This window comes from Aphis gossypii, chromosome X (assembly GCF_020184175.1).
Source record: "Aphis gossypii isolate Hap1 chromosome X, ASM2018417v2, whole genome shotgun sequence".
NCBI classification, from domain to species: Eukaryota; Metazoa; Arthropoda; class Insecta; order Hemiptera; family Aphididae; genus Aphis; species Aphis gossypii.
The window spans coordinates 62,796,239-62,817,653 of record NC_065533.1 but is presented as its reverse complement, the minus strand read 5'-3'; the positions used below and the strand labels follow the sequence as shown (position 1 = coordinate 62,817,653).

The 21,415-nt window shown below is 23.0% G+C and overlaps 1 protein-coding gene across 3 annotated transcripts; it reads left to right on the top strand.

The window, feature by feature from the left end:
• Positions 1-915: 915 nt before the first annotated feature.
• Positions 916-14,438, top strand: LOC114124769 (cathepsin B-like). 3 transcript variants are annotated; one of them, XR_007605965.1, is made up of 7 exons: positions 916-1,163; positions 3,196-3,414; positions 3,495-3,695; positions 3,869-4,001; positions 5,176-5,289; positions 6,808-7,074; positions 14,241-14,438. XR_007605965.1 is itself a non-coding variant. In XM_027988137.2 (6 exons), the coding sequence occupies exons 1-6, from the start codon at positions 1,044-1,046 to the stop codon at positions 7,020-7,022; spliced, it is 1,002 nt and encodes a 333-aa protein (XP_027843938.2). In that variant the 5' UTR covers positions 916-1,043; the 3' UTR covers positions 7,023-7,291. The 3 variants fall into 3 exon arrangements, 1 of the variants encoding a protein (XP_027843938.2); XR_003592473.2 differs by having other exon boundaries at positions 6,808-7,078; XM_027988137.2 differs by lacking the exon at positions 14,241-14,438 and having other exon boundaries at positions 6,808-7,291.
• The last annotated feature ends 6,977 nt before the right edge of the window (positions 14,439-21,415 follow it).

The window sequence follows — 21,415 nt, the reverse complement described above, 5'->3', positions numbered from 1 at the left end:
ATTGGTATTGAGATAATTTATTGTACTACTATTAGTTATACAATAAGTTAATTTAATATCTCTTCAAAATATTTAATTTTAAAATGTTACTGGGTACATGAAATATAATAAAATATATAAAAAAATTCAAATATTCTGTAAAGTAAAATTTTTAAATTATAACAAAATAACTACATAATCATTATTACTTGTTTAAATATCAAATTTCGTCTAAATTTGAACTAAAATGTTTGTGAAAAAAAATTGTGTTTATACATCTTATAAATTATTCTAGTATTAACAAGATTATGAGGAACTTTATTTTAAATTTGATTCCTAGCTGTAAAAAATGAATATTATTAATTAAAAAAATATTTTAAAATGTTGGTAGTTTCGACGAATTTCGTAAAATGTCTACCTTCGTTGTTTATGAAAAAAAAAATCTTGCGAATGAGTATATCTTTAATATTTTTAAATAGATTTCATAAAAACTTATGAGAAATTTTTTATTAATTAAATTTTGAAATATCTACGAGTATTGTAATATAAATACATACACATCACTCGACTCAAAATCTAAAAAATAATATAAAAATAACCATCCAGAGGGATCACGAAATACATGCAAATCAAATATGTATCATAATTTTTAAATTCTAAACTTCATACTTGATATTTATCAAAAATATAAAAATTTAATAAAACAAATTACAGATTAATATTCAAATATGTATTGGAAACAACGTAATCATGAGTGGATACTTGTCTAACATACATAAAAAACATTTATTGTGCTATTATTTATATTGTATGTTGTAATTTGTATTGAAAAAAAAACGAAATGCATCATTATGCACTTGAATATTGCTGTAATTTATAAGTACTATGATATGTCAGTTAATAATATTATATAAATAATATTATCATTCATACCCTTCGGCCAGCTCTTCAATCATAACAGTTTGTACCTGGCTAGTCATCATTAGAATATTTCGCATGACCGCTTTTCATTTGCTAAGAATTTTACCAATTCAAATTAAAGTAAAAATTGTTTAATCATTAAAATGAATATCCAATTATCAATTTGTGCGATTTTCGTGTTTTTGTTTAGTGCATCGAAACAAACATATTTTTTAAATAAAAACTACATAGATACAATTAATAAGAATGCAAAGACTTGGAAGGTAACATTTTATTGTAATTCTACTATTATAATAATCCTTATTATTGTGATGCAAATAAGTTGTAATATTATTTAGTTGTCTTTCTTTTTTTACTAATTATGTTGGTACAAGTAGTTATTATTTTATTTTTATATCACAAGCTGTAGTTAATAAATAAATAAATAAATATGTTAGTGAGTTGCCACTACTTCAAAAGATTAAAGGATTTCCAATGATCGTGGATTTTTTATTTCGATTTTATCATCAACATAAATAATAAAATAAAATATAAAAATATCATAGATCAGAATTTTATTTTTTTGAATAAAAATCGTAAATTACATATTATTTGAATATTAAAGTTAATGAGTTAAAATACTTATAAACAAAAATAGTGAGTTAAAAATTTTCATTACAAAAATTTAAGTTTATAAAAATTATAAACGTTATTTTAAAAAGCGTAAGTTTTACTTGCTATTTTATATTTTTAGATTCTGAACGGAGTGATTGAATGTTATTGATTTTACAATGATGTGTGTTTTTATTTTTTTATTTTTGTGTCTGTCATCACGTTTTGGAGCAGTAAAAGTGCTTCGAATTTTAAACCCAGCACCGTTTCTGATATGTAAGTGAATCTAGTTGGTACTTTGAGGGGTCAAAAGTAAAAAATTTTCAATAGTTTTCAATAGCGTCAAGAAAAACCCTAAAAAAGTAACAGAGAAACAGGAATTTTTACGCAGAACCAGTTTTGGATAAAATTGAAAATTTATTTTACTGTAACTCAAAATATAATAACTATAAATACTTGAATTTTTCACTAAATGTTTATGTTAGTGTTATCTATATTCAGTTAAATTTTCAAAAAATTTTGATTTTTTTTTTTTTTAGTTCTTTATAGACCACTGAAATTTTCGATTTTTATGACAGTTATTTTTTGAAGTGTCGATAAAAAAATTTTGGATAACCAAAAATCTTAAACATTTAATAAAAAGTTCCTTATAAATTGTTCTTTTTCATAACAAAAAAAAAATTAAAAATCGTTAGTCACAATTTTTTTTTTAAGCGTTTATAAATCAAATTTTTACGAAATATATCAAAATCGCGAAAATTTGCAAGTTATTTTGAAGTTGAAAAATCATAAAATTGTTTGTGTTTATATCTAAAAATAAAAAATTCAACACTAATTTTTCCATAAGTTTTCCTTCAAATAGCTATAGATAAAATTAGAAACATCATCATAGGAAAAATTAAGTGCGTTTGAATTATAAATAACGACAACGATCTATCTTCAAACAATTTTAAATATTTGTTATTATTCAAAAAGTATAAATCGTAGATACTTGAAAATTTCACCAGTTATTGAGATTGGCATTTTCTTTACATGATGTGTAGTATTCATGTATAGTATATTATGTCAGTTTTTAATTTAAATTATCAATAATGCTTTTTTTAAATACCTTCAAATAAATGTATTTAAGATAAATTTGTATTTTTCTATTCACTGTATTTCATATTGTAATTATGTTTAACATTGAAACTTGAAACAAGATAATATGTAGTACCTAAATTTATCTATATAAAATCCGTTTGAATATATAATTTAAATATTTATTTTAATTATAGACCAAAATCTTATTACACTTTTATAATTATTTAGTTAAAAATGGTTTACTAAATAATTTTATTAGTTAGAGTCAAGTTTAAATTGTAAAAAAAAAAATATCATTGATAAAAATAATCTGACGATTAAGGTCTTAAGAGACGTAAACATAGATAAGTCAATACTATATTATTATATTAACCTGCAATTAATTAAACACTACACTAGTTACATGATTAGTCATAACTCATTATAATTTTTAGTAGATAATATGTAACTATATTATTTCATATATATTAATTTTGTTAATTCTCGTCAATTTAATTCAGAAACGATGACGTTATAAAATGTATACTGTAATCAAACTATAAAATAATTACTTAGATTAACAATAAAAGGCTATATTGTCATCGTTAATCTTACTGCTATTGTGTTTATTGTGTTATGATTTAGGCTGGTGTTAACTTTCATCCAGAAACACCTTTGAAATTTATATTAGGACTTTTGGGTTCAAAAGGTGTGAAAGTCTCGTCGACGGGTCCATTTAAATCACACGACACATTATACAAATCTAACGTCAGTATTCCAATAGAATTTGACGCGAGAAAACGATGGAAAAACTGTACGACGATTGGGACGATTCGTGATCAAGGCAATTGTGGCTCTTGTTGGGTGAATAATATCTCAGATTATAATACTATTAAATTATTTTTGAAAAATGTGCATAAACAATTTTCCTCACCTCACAATAGGCGTTCAGCACTACTGGGGCATTTGCTGACCGTTTGTGCATAGCTTCAAATTCGAAATACAATGAACTATTATCAGCTGAACAGGTTACATCTTGTTGTTATCGATGTGGTTTAGGTTGTCAAGGAGGTTATCCAATAAGAGCTTGGCAACATTTTTATAAACATGGTCTCGTCACAGGAGGAAACTTTAACTCGTTTCAAGTAAAATAATAATAATAATAATAATAATAGGAAATGTATATTATGGCAATAACTATTATATTAAACCATTAAATATATGGTTTGGACTAAAATAAGTAAAGTGAACGTTTCATTTCGAGACTATAAATATACTTCATGCTGTATCATACTATTACTGGTTATACTGTTTATAGGGATGCCAGCCGTACACGTTTCCACCTTGCTCGGTAAACAATTCGTGTAGTGGTGAAACGGAAAAAAATCACAAATGCCAAAAAAGATGCTACGGAAATAAAACCATTTCCTACAGAAACGATCATAAATATAGTAAGATTAATTTTTGATACTAAAATATTATAATATTATATATTAATTGATTGTCTTCTCTTACACGATCAATCATTCAATCATGGCGATAATAATATAATATAATAAGTGTTTGTTTTTTTTTTTTTTTTAATATACCTACCTAATTCAAAGGTTTTCTATTTTTTTCATAATTATGATAACGTAAACTAATTAATTCTTGTGTATAAATTAAATATATGTTTATTTTCTATCTTGACAGTACTAAAAGTAAAAATAATTTTCTATTATTTAAGTTTAAAAGTTAAGTATACAATTTTAGTATCACTTATCTACACTTTCAGAAAGAATCTTATGTATCAGAGTACTTCAAAAAAAAAAAAATTCTTCTTAATAATATGAAATTCAAAATGAACGAACTAAGTTAATAAAGTAAAAACTTAAAAATGATAACAATAATCGTTGTAAAGTATATACATATAATAATAATAATATCAAATTATTTTCAAAAAAGCTAAAACTTTTTGAAACGATGACTAGAAATTTAAATAGAGCACTTTGTGTATCATAAATTATATATTATCCAAGAAGTACAATACAAAAAAACAAATTCGTGTTAAATTTTAAATACATAAAAACATGGTGGTAGAATTAAAAATAATAATAAATTAGATAATACTTTGTAATATGAAATATACATATTAACTAATTTTCATATGAAAATATGTTATTTAATATTTATGTAAAGAAGTAATCACTAACTATCTATTCTCATTCTATTTTCATCCATTTATTCAAATTCTAGTCTAATTTAATTTTTAAGAGTACTTTTGCCTACTTATATTTTTTATATTAGATAAAGAATAATAAATTAATGATTAAGTGTACTTTTTTATTTATTTACATTTGTGTTTTGTATAATGTGTTTATTAAAAATGGTGGTGTTAGTTTAAATTATGAGAAAATCTGAAGCACCAATTTAAAAATACTGTAAAAATATTTAAAATACCGAAAATCGTAGATTAAGTAAATGTATAGTTAGAAGAAAAAATGAGAAAGAGAACCATAGATGGATCACTAATATTATAAATAACTAATTAAAATACTTAACAATCATCATAATATTATAACATCAAATAATGTTGAAATACGGTATTTTACAAGCACATAATATTTGGTTTTATTTACTTTATAGTTAAAGAACCACCATATTACTTGGACTATAACTACATACAACAGGATATAATGAACTATGGACCAATCGAGGCATCATTTGAAGTTTACGATGACTTTCTTTCGTATAAGTCAGGTAAATAAAATAATATTAATAAAAAAAAAAAGTAATAATAAATATAAAGTGACTTGTTCAACCTATAATTAGTCTAAGTATACCTAGTGATGTAAAGTATTTACAAAATTAAGTCATTAGAGTATTCAAATGTTTTTTTAAACATTTAAACTATATTTCAAAAACTATCTGAGAAAATTTTAAGCAATTATGGTTTGCAATATGTCTAACGTGTATTTTAAATAATTTTCTTTATACTTGGAAATATTTGGAATTGGTGTAAAAATATACTATCATCACAAAAATAATAATAATTTATCTTAAATTATTAAATCGTTTTCAATAATATTATGTTATTGACAATTATTTGAAATTGTTATATATTAATAGTTGATTAACAAATAATAAAGAATAATAAGAAGACATTTTTCATAACATACTAGTTACAGAAAAGTCATTCAGAAAAGTGGGTACCATTCTGTTGTATAATTGGTGTTGAGTAGGTCACTGTATTGGATGTTTTAAATTTCAATTCAATGACATAATATCACTTAAAACGGTTCTAAGCGAAAAGTGTCAGTTAAATTACTTAGTATATTTTTAATATTAATGTTAGTGCCTAATTTATTTTATTATAAGTATTACAGTTAATCTATTTAATTGTTTCCGAAAACCTTTATTTCAAACATATATATTAGTGACCTACTCTATAATAATGACTAAGTAGTAAGTACACTCGACCCATCACGTCACATCGCCATATTCGTTATAACTTCGTTTTTACTTAACATTTTTTCTGACCTGTACCTACTATTTTTCTTGAGAATATTTAACTATCAAATTAAAAAAAAAATGTTTTATTCCAGTTAGTTCCAGAGATTAAAGCGTTCAAATAAACTCTTTAACTGTTATTATATTATAAAGATATTGATTTAAAATATATAAATTTCAATAAATATAAAGATATCTTGTATGATATATAATATCAGAGGTTTTTTTTCCTACCTATATGGTCCCTACTTCATACAAAAATCCAATCGAAATAATTAGTCAGTTTTTTTTTCTGAAATTTGTGTTTATTTATTCAGCCAAACCATTAACAGTTACATAGTTACAATAAATTAAATTAATAATAGCTGCTACCAACTGAGCTATAAGCTTGTATATAGTATATAGAATTCATGCATATCATAATTCGTTTATAGTCTTATGCAATTACACAATAAAGTACTACTCAATTAATTAAGTATAAATGTAATAAATAAATAGGTATTTTAGTACAAGATTAAAATCAGGGTTAGATATTATATTCATCACAATAAATGCATTACGTTTGTTAAACATATTGGCATTTTATAATTTTATCAATAAATTCATGTATATATATAACCTAACCTAACCTAACCTATTTATATTTGTAAACTAATCAAACATTTTAAGTCTATAGACCCTTGTGCATACTCTGCTCAATATGTGCACACGCCTATGCCAAGTGTCTATTCTTATAATACCTATGACTATGATGTCAATTGGTTTTAGGTGTTTACTCGGTATCGCCTTACGCCACATATTTAGGAGGTCATTCCGTAAAGTGTATCGGATGGGGAGTCGAAAAAAACGTGCCGTATTGGTTGATGATGAATTCTTGGAACAGTACATGGGGAGACGGAGGATATTTCAAAATTCGGCGGGGTACGAATGAGTGTGAAGTCGATAATTCAACATCTGCTGGGATACCCGAATATTATACATGAATACCTAGCTTGCAAAAGATTTTTATATCATCGCTTTTTCCTCAATGAGATGGTTGGTATGTACATCATGCATATATCATTTTGATGATAATTCATTGTTATTCACAAATATTATTAAAAATTAATAAATGCTTTGTATCTATACTGTGCATTGAACAGAAAATATTGATTGTTACGAAAAGTATTATAGTTTTTGAAAATAATTATTTCATATTGTTTGAATTCTTTCCAAATTTTTTTTTAAATTTTACTAATTTGAATTGTTATCATTACTATATTCATTTTTGCATTTCTTCGAATGACAGCATAATACAATATCAATAATGTCATGATATTTTGAAATAGATTTTTAATCTTATAGTGATAAATCTTATTTTGTTAAATCAATAACTACAAAGTTTTACTAAATAATTCATTTAAAAACCAAATGTTAACTTGAATAAGTATGTAAACATTGTAAACCAAAAAAAAAAATTAGAATTTTAATGATTCTAGTAAAAATATTATAATATTATGCCTGATATTTTTTCTAATGTGCCGTTTCATAAAATAATAAAATAACGTATCTATTATTATTTTCAGTAGATATAATATACCATAATATTATATTCACTAAAATATGTGAAAATTAAAAAAAAATATTGTTCTTTTACTATAACCGTCATTTCCATGAAAAACTTATTGATGGATGGGATTATTAAAAAGCATAACATACGAGCATGTTAGTGTAGCATAGTACCTACCAAGAAGTTTAACAATATACGCCAATGTGCACCTCAATCGACTGATTATCCTAATATATGTACTCTTATAACCAATAAAATCTGACCTATCCTAACCAACGGTTTTAATTTTTTTTAGTTTTATATTTGTATAATATTATAACAGTACTGCAGTTGGCTACTAAAACTTACTCATATTAAAATGTTATGCTTGTTTGTAATTTTATAGTGATTATGTAAGTACATTAAATTATTATCTCGAATAATAAGATGATAGTTTTATTTTTCATTTGTTTATCTACTAATTTGATATGAATAGATTTTTAACAAATGAAACGAGAAAAAAAATGTCTGGTATGTTACATGGTTAAATTTTAGAGCACTTGTATAAATCTTTGAAAATTCTCAAAACACAGATAAAGATAAAGTTTTTGAAATAATTTATTATAATTAAATATTAAAATATTATGAACTGAATTCATTAATCGATGTTATATTTGAATATTTCTTTATAAAATCTAGCATTCGAATACAAAAATCAATAATTTCCTTACATTGTCAAATTTAGTTTGAGCTTAAGAGTTAAAAAAAAAAAAATAGATACATTTGACAACCTCTTTTAAATATTGGTATAATTTGTTCAAAATTAAAAATATTAATGCTTATGCAATTTGTAATTTGTATGAAATAATATATCATCACTTGGGTTAGGATTTATATGCCCTAAAAAACTATTGAATATTCCCTAATAAATATGCTGATATGCTGAAAAAATTACTTAAATATGCTCCAAAACTTTATCACTATCAACAGTATGAACGTATTATATTTGAAGGCATCATATTGAATCGCCTAATATTCATTAATTTTCCATATTATTCAATGTTAATTTTTTATACAAAAAAATAATATATTTTTAATAATAAAATATAAGCTAATTATATTTCTTATATACTCATAAGAAATAATTGTATTGAAAAATACTTTAGAAGTAGTAATAATTACCGAAATTGAAGTGATAAAATATATAAAAAAAAATGCTGTATTTGTCTACTGGCGTACGTGCTTTTAAGTATATTAATTAAAATTTATATCTTTAAACATTTTAAAATAAATTTTATTACTTATATGTATTTAAAGACTAGTGATATAAAATTAAAAGTGAAATGAAAAATCCAAAGTATTAAACATACAAACTACTTAATATTGTTCTGAATTACTGATTTCTACAACATATTTTTTGTAGATATTCGGAAGATTTTAAAATCGTTGGCACGAAAATTGATAAAGTTATCACAGATGAGTACCTACCATAGTATTGTTTATAATTTATTTTGAATTCGGTTAAATATTCATATTTGGAATTTCGCCAGATAAACTAACACACAGAAAAAATTCAAGTAAAAAACAATGAAAACTCTCTAGACTCAGAATAATTCACCTCCGTTCGTTTCAAAGCATACCCCACACACCGCTTCACATTCCTAACGTTACTAAAATAGCAAGTAAACTACACTACTAAAAATTCAAAGCAGCGTTTAAAATTATAGTATGATTATCCAACCACGGAGTAAAAAAACCTACTATTAATCTTTATCCTAAAAACCCTTTATAGAAGGACCAAATGGCAAAGTTCTAGAGATATTATAATTAAACTAATTAAACACTTACTATAACCCCTAATTAAACCTACTCCAAAGTACTGAAAAATTCTTTTACCACATCTGAGGATGAGAAAAATACTTTGAAAAATATTTTGTTTTAATGAATTAATGTAAAGTACATTACTATACCTAAATAGAACAAAACTATTAATTCAATAGAAATAATGAAACTTTATAATTTTAAGATATCCTAATAAATTAGTGAATGATATTAATTTTTTTAAATTATGGTTTTTATATAATCAGATCATGATTTGATGAAAGTATTCGTTAAATATGAGTTGAAGAATATAAAATTGTATTAATATGAATAAAAATTGTCTTAGTTTATAATAAGATGTGGTAATATATTTTTAGTAATTTATTAATTACATGTACAACTTTATAATAATTAAAAATAATAAACATAATAAAGTATATAAATAGTATGTAGATTGTAGACACAAGGTATAAAATTACTTTGGAAAAACACTGATCAATAAATTCTAAATACAAGATACAATTGGTTATATTATAAAAACATATTTCAAACATATCCCGTATTGTAAAACAAAAGTCATCAATTTTGCGTTTTATACTACATGTCTACATACTATATGTTTTTTATAATTTTGTAACTCATGGAGAATATTCGGTAACCACTCATTTCATCAAAACTTTAAATAGGCACTCATAATTCATAAACTGCTGATTTAAGATTTGGTTTTTATACATCAAAGTACTCCAAAAAATATTATGATTTTGAATAAAAAACCTAAAACACATGTTACTGACTTTATATCATGTAAAAATAGATTATTTTAAAATACTACTGGACTTTAAAATTATTGTTTTATGTTCAATTAATCACCCAATATAGTTTTTTATATTTATATTATTATTATTAAAAACGAAATTCAACTTTGACATCTAGGGCATAATCGTCGCATATAATAACATTGTTTTCAATATTAGCATTGTAAATAATCGTCTTAGATAATAATGAATACAATTAACTGAATAGCGTGGTGCATAGATTGATAGTCTAGCAACGTACGACTGGCGCAGTATATATTTTTAACTGGATTTAACAGTGACAACGATGATTTTTTCAATAAAGGAAAATATTTAACAAAAAAATGTAATAACTAATAAAAGTAAATTATGTTAAAATATGTAAATAAGTTTAAATGTGTGAAACATGTTGACAGCACAGTACCTAACATGTATCAACCATAGCTTGAAGCATTCAGATAGTCCTGAAACGTATTTGTATGGAAAATTGTTCGATTACCATTACTTATTACAAATATGTAAATACATATATAGTATACACCATAGTAATAATATTACATTTTAGTGATTTTGAAAAATTATGATAGTCATCGTTATATAGGTATCTATAGTTAGTTGAGTAGATATTAAGAATTTTCTTAACTATTGAACGGTATTGATTTCATTCTAAAAGGTTTCTTCCTAAACTCTTTGAACTAGTATATGGTTTTACATGATCACAGATATTTTATTAAATTATAATTACGACATGATGAGCCTATATTTTTAGCTTGGTTATTTTTTTAAAAGTATACAACAGCTCAACCGATTAATAATGAAATACAATATTTGTATCAGTTTTTGTCTTCACGTAATGTTAGAAATATTATTAAATATAATATTATGCATGATTTTGTGTTGTTTTTTTTTTATTTCACCGTTATTATTATAGTAATATATTATTATAAATTATAATCTATCAAAATCAAAAGGCAATATTGATACTGCTTGCTTTCAAAGACTGCGATATGAAGTCATTAATTTGTAAACAGAACAAAAGCTGACGTTTTGATGTATAGATACGTTGGTATTCTTAATATAGCCATCAATAACTTCTTAATGAAAAATTTACAACTATTTAATTAAAACTTCCTAAATGATAATTAAATATAATAAAATATTGGTGATTATTTTACTAAATATTGAAATTCCAAATTTAATTTTTCAAACCATGGTGCTTATATTATTTTGCATTTGCATAGTCGGTTCTAAATACCTATTGATTGTTTTTGGATTTAATTAATATCTCAATAAGCCATCGCTTGTTAAATTTAATTTCAAATACATAGGTAATAGAATGTGTAGCTATGCATTGAAAACATGGGGCGTTTCCTTTTCCTTCAAATTTTCTAGTTAATTAGTCATTGAAATACGAATAAAGATGATAACGCAAAGTTATTATAGTCAAAATAGTATTATACTGGTCAATGGCCAGTCAATAAGGTTGAATAGCCTTATAAGATATGATTGTAAATAATAAGAAAATTTAGACTTTGTATAGTTGGCATGAGGCGAAAACTGTATTGGTTTAATAATGATACATATTATTTTTAGAGCATCACATTTTTAATTTAAAAATATTGGAGATTGTAATATTTCATATAGTTAAAAAAAAACAAAATGCAAAAAAAAAAACAGTTTTCATAAATAACACTAAACGCTCATAAAATATTTTTTTTGTATTTGAATATTTATGATAATAATTTTCACACAGCTTTAATCAACCTTATTTCGTTTGTTTCATCTATAAATTTATTTTTCTCCGAGTGCGTTGATGTTTCTTTCCATGTGGTCTTGGATTTCGCTTGAGGTATAATTTCAGTCCTAGCCTACATGTCAAATATATTATTTTTGCAAGGCATTGGAAATACTTTGCGTTGTATAAAGAATGTTGTGTCAATTAAAACGTTATTAGATATCTCTCATAAATAATTATCCATTGCTGCTTCATCAGATCTATGGTTGAATATGATTTCATAATTTGTTTTCTGTATAACTCTTATGACTGTCTTATGATTGAACGTGTTCAGAAAAAATCTTTTTGTGGAGCTTTTTCATTCTGAAAATACCATGCCCGCTCCATGACTAGATACCAGTAAGCCAAGTGCTGGATTTATGTAGTCTCACGGATCGTGTCCTTACGACTAACCATCAATTATTTTCAAAATTACTGTCTATTTCTATTAATTTTCCTTAATAATTCTGACCGAACTTAGCTACTGAGTTTGAAAATTGATTTGCAACATTTAATACAATTTATTAATTTATGACATTCATTGTGTAAAAATGAAACAACAAAATGTTATTAATGGAAAATGAGAAATATTTTAAACAAAAATCCTTGAATATAACTATAAAAAAAATATGATGATTAATGAAAAGTGTATAATAAACACGTTTATACAATATACATTTAACGTAAATATATTGTAATTAAGTTAACACTGTGAGAATGAAACTAAAAAAAAAAAAAAAAACAGTTAATAATACAGATTTAATTTTTTGAATATAATTTAAAATATTAAATATTAAAGTAATACAGTTAAAAACGTATGAAATATTAATTGCGATTGTATTTAACGTCAATCATAATTCCATATTATATTTTTAACCCAAATTAAATGTTTGAAAACTCAATAATTTAAATAAGCTATTAATAAGTAATTTATTTTTGTATAATTAATAGTGATGTGTTGAATATAGTTTGAATAACATAAAATTAATTTTATTTCATTATGTACATATTCTTTAATTAATAAAAACGTATTTCTAATAATAATCTACTAAGCCCATTTTCTTTTTGTGTCTAGCTTATCAGACGTTCCATATTAATTTAAAAGAAGTTGTTTCAAGTTTCAAGAACGGTTCTTGAGTTTAGTGAATGTCTATAGTCGTAATGTATAGTATAGAATAATAAATTATTATTAATTACTTTCTAGCCTTTCAAAAATATTAACGTTTACGTTACCTATCTTCATAATGTATTACGCGTGTACTAGATGCAATAAATAATAATATAATATATTATTATTATGTTATTATAAATATAATTTTTTAATTAATTACGTATATTTAAACTGAAATTTGATATTTAAATACTGGCTAAATATGGTTTGTATTAATCCATATTATTAAACAAAATTATTTTTAAAATAACAAGTTTATCAAAATAAAAGTTAACACGTACACTTTTGTCCAAAAAAAAAGTGAGTTGAATTTTAACAATTTTGGATAAGAAACGATACTATTCTTACTATGATAATAAATAAAATGGACTATGATAAAATACAATCAAAGGGTACCTATATCAAAAATCCATTTGTAATTTCCAAATATGTTTTTTTATAATTATTAGAAATTACAATACTTTATTATATTTTATTGATTATTAATAAATAATGACTATACAAATTTGAGGTAATTGACAGATTTTTCACGTTTTTGAGTAAATTATCATTAATATTATTAAAAACTAGTCAAGAGAGTGTGAAAATCAGATTAAATTAAAACTCGAAAAGATTTTTAAGATTTTTCATATATGTAATGACTATAATATACAGCTAAACAGAAGTAAAAAATGTAGCCAACTTATTCATTACAATATATATATCATATTAAAATATAAATAAATATTTTCAAGTTTAAGCATATTATTATATGATGTACACAAATAGGTAGTAAATATAAATATTATAAATAATAAATGTATTAAATTGAATTTAAACTATGATAATATATATATATATATATATATATATATATATATATGTATAATTATGATTCTTATTATAACTTATGCATAGGTAGATCTTTGAATTATTTAAAGATAAAAAACTATATTCTATATATTCTATGTATGTTTACTAGTTAGTATATTTTAATATTTTTTGAAGGATATTATAATAGTTATATCTTAAACTTTTTTAAGAACTTAAAAATCAAGTATTTACTTATAAATTATAGCTTTAATTTTTATTGAAACGTAGAACGAAATAAATATTATTATTATGATTTTACAGAGTACCGATGTTCATAATATTTATAAGACATGGAAAAACATGATGACAACAACTGAACTAGTGAATGAAGTCAATCTATGTAAATCAAATGATCAATATTTATCACACTGCCTTTCGTGAGACATGTGTAACATAATATATACACACACATTTTTATAAATAAATAAAAGTGCATTTATGTATAATATATTATGTGTATATCAGGATTTCTTATTTTTTATTTAGCTTTACATTTTTATCTTCAATCCCTAATAAAATATAGTCATTGTTTTATTCCAAACTTGAGTTTTTGGATTGTGATTTATAGCTACTATCCACCTCCGTAGAAATATACATTATATTATGATATAGTACTGCAGCATACTCTATTTGTAGATTTGCACTCCATTTTTATTGTAGTTCTTATCGGGTACCATCATTGGAAATTCTAGAAAATAGGTACAAATTATCGCGACCTTAAAACTATTACCTTTAATGAAATTCATGTCCATTTATTAAATTAAATGTTACCCACAGAATGTGTTAAGAAAACAAAAATGTTTTAAACATACAATTTTCTCATGAATAATATGTTTTCTATTTTAGTTTATTATTATGTCGTTTAGGTAATTGTTGATCCGTTATTTACTTGCTACAATTAATACAAAACAAAATATATAATTCGCATATAAATTTAATATACAGTTATTAATTAAAAATAAAAATAAAAATATTCATATATTATAACATTATATGTAATAATTCAGTGATTCATCAAGCCTACTTACTCTCATTTTTATCCTCTTAGTTTTCAAGTACGTATAAAGACCATATTATCGAATTCTTTACATTGTTCATATTACTTAAGATGTATTCTGTGACAGTACAACTTTTTGTACCTATTTCAAACTATAACACTCCAACCCTATTTTACTGTAAATTTATTTAGTGAAGATAACTCAAAATTCGAACGAATAATTTTTCGTTTATCATAATTTTTATACCCAGTTCTTAAAAATAATAATACTTGACTTTATTTATATAAAAAAAATACATAACAATAAATTGATTATTGATATATAAATAAAATACTAATAGTAAATTAATTTAGTTTGAGTGAATTAAATTTTAAACAAAATTATAATTTATGTCAAGAAAAACAACTATACAATATGAAATAGTTAAGCAACTCAGAAGCTACTTATTCAAATTTGGATTTTGATGCATCATCAATATTTAAAAAATATAAATATATATAATACTTAATTTGTTTGAATTTTAAATAAGATGCATGAACATTTAAAAAAATATATATTCAATAAATACTTAACAGTTAAAAATAGATAGACACATAATAATACATGAAATAATTATCTATTTTTTGAATTCAAAATGATGTGTGTTTATATAAATTATGCCATTAAAATGTATTGTATTACGTATAGGCTATGGCACTTGTTTTCTTTTTTTATTTATTGTTAATTGTTCTTGTAAAATATTATGTAAATAAAAATTGTATTGTAATTTTATTATTCATTTAATTTATCATTGATTTGTATAAGATATGGTATAAATTTATTTTGTTTATTTACTTGTGTATATTATATTTCGTTTTGTTTTGATTTCATTAATAGTATTTAATAGTAATCATAATTCTCCATCTCCACCACAAGCTGCATAAGCATACAGAAGGTAGGTTTATAAAATCAGTAACTAAAAGTATACATTATATACACAAATACATAACCTAACTAAGTATACATTTATCCTGAATATTATGTTTAATTTTTCAAACAATATAGTTATATATAATTATTGTAAATATATATATATATTATTTATAAATTGATGTTTAATTTTAAAAATTAATAAATGAATAATAATCATAATGGTAATCCTGTACGAATTTTATAATGTTGATTTTTTCTATGTCAACAGAAAACAAAATTGAGTATATTGTTGATTTTTAGTTACCATTATTTATTTATTTAAGATTCTGATTGAAGCTATGAATGTATGTTGTTTTATAGTAATCAAGTCTTCTTTTTTTCTGGTGAAGTCACTTTTTGTAATGGAATAAATTAACCTTGAAGTCTGAGGGTGGTTTCTTGTACCGAATTGGATATATTTAGATATTTAGTTGGTTATTAAATTATTCGTTAAGCCAGCTACACTATTTTTTAAAGTTAAGAGGATGTCAGCTCACTGTTTGTTTTCTTTCTCTGAGTTAGGTTAAAATAGATAAAATACATTTAAGCAGAATTATTTGTTTTATGGTTTTTAATAACCTTAGAGTAAAAGCACTCATTATAGAAACGATAAAGAATAATATTTTCGAGGGTATGATAATTTGATTTGTCTAAAAATTGTCTCAAAACCACTTAAATGTCATTTAAATTTACAACATATATATATTTTTTTTTAATAGTCGAATAAAAAATTAAATAACAATACAATATACAACTAATATGTCATACCTTCAAAAATATTATCCTCTATACTTTTTTTAATATTTGATTTTACACCAAAATAACTTAAAAATTATAAAAAAAAAAAAACGATTTTAGGTAAAGAATTTTATTTATGTTGGACGAGGGTCTGAAAGAGAAAACCAATATTGCACTGATATCTTTTTAATTGTTATTTTTTGTATCTTTACTTTATTAGAAATTTCAGCACTTATAGTATTGTACTCAATCTTTATATTTACTACGTAGTATTAAACGGTCAGCTGTTTATGCTAAATTATTTTGTACAGTGTTTATTACTTGTGTGATTAAAAAAAAAAACATTAAGGTTTTTTATTTTATAAATGATTTAAGTCAAAAAGCAATTTTGAGTGGTTTTTTTTTTAAAAAATATACAGTAAAAGTACCTCATTGTATAGTTTGTAATTAGCCGATATAGTACCTATTACAAAACGATTTCAAGTGCTGAGCATTTAAATACAAAAAAGTACAACTAAAACAATAAATTAATAAATAAATTGAAGCAAACGTTTATTAAAATGAAATTTTAAAATCAAAATAAACATCATTCATGTATGTAAAGCTATGATTAAGTCTGATATACGAATCACTATAAAAATTAAATCATCATCGTTTAAAATTTTTCTTCACATCTTTGCTTAAAAATTAGTGGCAAGCCAATTTGGGTATCATTAAATGAGACAACAAGTATGAACGGTCGATTTTTATGTTATGTTACGATTGGTCTTTTAAATGGAAAACATTACCTTTAGCCAAGTCTATTAATGAATAAGAGCTTTTTTAAATGTAATTTTCAAACTATTGACAAATTATTTTTAATACAACACACTTATTATAACCATTCGGAATTAAGTATGAAAATATACTTTAGGTTGTGACCAATTCGTCTATCTATAGACGGGAAAAGTAGCTAATTCTCTAACTATGATATTTCCAAAATTGATACATTTAGTATGTTTAACCTACAAACTTCTTATAGTTTTCGAAAGTATTAAAGTTGATTATACTATAGTTAATAAAATGATAGCTGCTGTAAAAAGATTATTTTAAAATCTCTTAAGTGAATAGTTAAATTAAGTGAAATATTTACAAATTTATATTTACCTCCAAAACCATTATTAACTCATACGCAACGCGTAGCTGTTATATCTAATAATGTATTATGTAGATAATTGATGTAATGCAACTTAATTTGTGATTTTAAAATTGACGACAAATTAGATTAAAGTTTTTGAAGAGTCGTATTCTTTATTTGATTATTAAATTTAAAAAACACTATTTACAAAACTGGTTTTGTGTGAAAATTTAAGTTCCGATTATTTTTAATGTTACTGGGAGTTTTAAATTTTTATTTATTTAAAGTACCAATGTGATTCGACTTTAATTTTTTTCTACTTTAAATATTGTACACATACACACAAAAAAGAAAAATCACATTATTTTAAAATCAATACATTCATCACTTCACAATAAATCTAAAAGACAATTGACATAAAAAAGTGGAGAAATTCCATTAAATATATATACACTTAAGTAAATTTGAGTATGTTTGACTATGTTGTATATTTTGCAATACAGTGTTATAACTTATAAGAGACTTGCGCAAAAACTGTAAGTTGTATAGTGATTTATTTTTTACTCGGAATTAACTGTATTTTGATATTAAATGAAGATAGTAAAAGTACCTTAGGATATACATCATAACTAGGAAATTTATTGTGTGATGCGTGTTTTCGTATTCTCAGCACCTTTGACTGAAACTTCAAAAGGAATCGGAAAAATATAATGCGGCCATAAAATCGTAAATATGTCTTCGGCAATGTAGTTAACCTTTACATCAGTATTTTTGAGAGAAACCACATGGTTGAAAATAAAAACAGTAAGACTTTTTCTCCTATAGGAATTCTAATAAAAAACGGAAACCTCGTTTTATGCCACGTGAATATTATTTTAATTTTAAATTCAATACATATATAATACGAATGTGTAAAAAAAATATAGGTATAAAACACTGAAGAAGTTTAAAGAAATTAACACTCTTGCAACTTAGTGACATTCAAGTCTTATTTGTCTTTCATTATATACGAAAAATTGAAAAATAATATAAAATACGGTGTTTGAGTTTTCTAAAATTTGTTAGCAATTTTTTTCGAGAGGAATTCAAAATTACGTAGTTTTCAATGACAAAACGATAAAGTGAACATGATATATAGCGGTCATAATAAATAGTCATAGTATAATAACCTCACAGGTAATAAATTAATTTTTACGACAATAATTTATTTACTAATAGATGGATCAGGTAATTTTTTTTATTTTATAACGATTTTTAAAAATAATTATGAACATCAATTTTATTTGTGAAATATTTTTACATAACGTTATTAAATTAAATTAGCACTTCTACAAGGAGCTCAAACACTCAAATATTTTAATACAACATTATGAGAACGAATAAATTAGATTCAAAATTTAGTTTAAAAATGTATAAATGTAAATAGGTAGTAATTTTTATTTTTTATTTTTTAATACGTCTAATTTTATACATAACTAAGTTTGATCAATAATGTTGTGACACTAACATCACAGCATTTTTTAATCTAATAATTATCGTTTTATATTTATTTTTAAACGGAAAAAATTCTTCAATATTAAAAGTGATTTTTGGATATATATAAGAAAATAAAAACTATTTGGGAGTTTGATGGGTCCAAAAAAAAAAAAAAAATTCTATCCAGATATTTTTAAAAATAAGGAATAAACGGTAAAAACGATAAAATTTATGCAGTACAAGTTGTACAATAAAATCATTTTTTTTTTTTAATTTATAATCACAAGGACTTAAAATTGTCACCAATACATATAATATTATACATTGCATTTTACACATATTTATTTATTTTAATTATTTTGTATTTATTAAGTGTGTTATTGAAAATATAAAATATTTTATAGTTTAAAATGTATAGAAAATTAATTTTATATTGCTAAGATTTAAAAAATGTAATAAAAGATTCTCCATTAAGTCATAAGTAGATAGTGAATACTGAAACCAAAAAATCTAAAAAATACAGTAAAAAAAAATGATGGATAATTTCAAATAAATTCAGTTAAAATTAAATATTTAGACCAAAAATGACGATTTTAATTATTATACTAAAATTTAAAACTATTTTTAGATTAGACTTTTACGTACCTATAAAGTTATATTTTTATACAAAATGTGTCACAGTGAAAATTTCAAAATATTTAGATTATAAATAAATTCTTTTCACCATAGTCTAAAGTAGGTTAATATTAGTTCATAAGGTAATAGAAATATGATATAAATAAAATATGTAATAATAATAATAATTTAATAAATTGATCGGTTTTATTTTAATTAAACCTATCGTATTACTTACAAAAAATAAATTGATAAACCTACTAGAAAATATATAAATATATCACAAAATATGTTGACACCTGTCCTATTGGCTACTGTACAACAGAGTAGTTACCACTTTTACCCTTTTTATCTAATTAAAATAGATAAAAACTTAACTTCAACATTAAAATAATTTACATGTTTCCATATTAACTTAAATAAACAAGTTAGACAAATTACAAGCAGTTACTTGCTAGATTCACAATAAAATCGTTCATTTTAAAATCGAAATTTTTGGAAGCTGTCTTGTATTGTAAAATATCGTATTTATCAGTTTTATTCTAATAATTTATTTCACTGCATATTGTAATAAAGTATATATACATACATTATGTACAATATACTAGTCAAAAACATACACAAACGAAAACACTGTGGAACAGAAAGTTTTTTTTCAGACTGGCGACACATCTAACTAAAACGGATACGGTAGCGCCATATCGTCTTTTTGAGTCAATTGATCAAAAAAGGCTGATTAAAAGAATAAAGAAAAAGAGAAAATACTCTGTAAGTAGTGAATGAAATGAAATGTACGTTTTTTATACTGGTTTCTGAGTGTATGTTTTCTATTAGGTACTAAAAAAATTGAAAATTATAGATAGGTTCCTTACTATATTTACGTCTTATATATTATATACATAAATCAAATTTTTAAATCTAACGTATAATATGGGAACGTATAACTACACTATATTTTTTAAAAATTTTCCATTGACTATAATATAAATTGAGTGTACAATGGGTACATATTTTAATTATTTTTATAAAACACTACATATGCTAAAGCTAAATTCGTAAGATAAATCAACCGATGAATGTTGTACCTATCTACCATAAATATTTTCCGTTGTTTAAATATAAAGTTGAATAAAGAAGTCTGATTCGTGTATACATTTATCGTATCACTTATGTTTGTGCGAACACACGTACCTAATACATTTAAATAAAAAGAAATTCTAATTAATTGTGGTTTATTTTTCATCTAGTGCTATTATATAATATATTATTATGTAAAAATTATTTTCTTATAATTTTACAAAAAAAAAAAAGGTGGATACTGTGTTAAAACTTCAAAAGTTCAAAAATGAGGAATATTCTAATGTTTTAATATAATAATTATTGTGATGTATCATAATATTTAGTTATATTATATACCAGAACGAGTCTCGGCCGTTTAGCAATCCGATTATACTTGAATATTTTCTTTTTTTAGGGCCATTTTCAGTAGATAAAGTGTCAACGTTTTTTTTAAAAAAAAAAAAAAATGAAATAAAGAGATT

Excerpts from the sequence above, each read along its gene's own strand:
- LOC114124769 (XM_027988137.2), top strand. The coding sequence starts at position 1,044 with ATGAATATCCAATTATCAATTTGTGCGATTTTCGTGTTTTTGTTTAGT. Across the intron at positions 3,415-3,494 it reads GCAATTGTGGCTCTTGTTGG|GCGTTCAGCACTACTGGGGC; the intron begins GTGAATAATATC and ends ACCTCACAATAG. Across the intron at positions 5,290-6,807 it reads CTTTCTTTCGTATAAGTCAG|GTGTTTACTCGGTATCGCCT; the intron begins GTAAATAAAATA and ends AATTGGTTTTAG.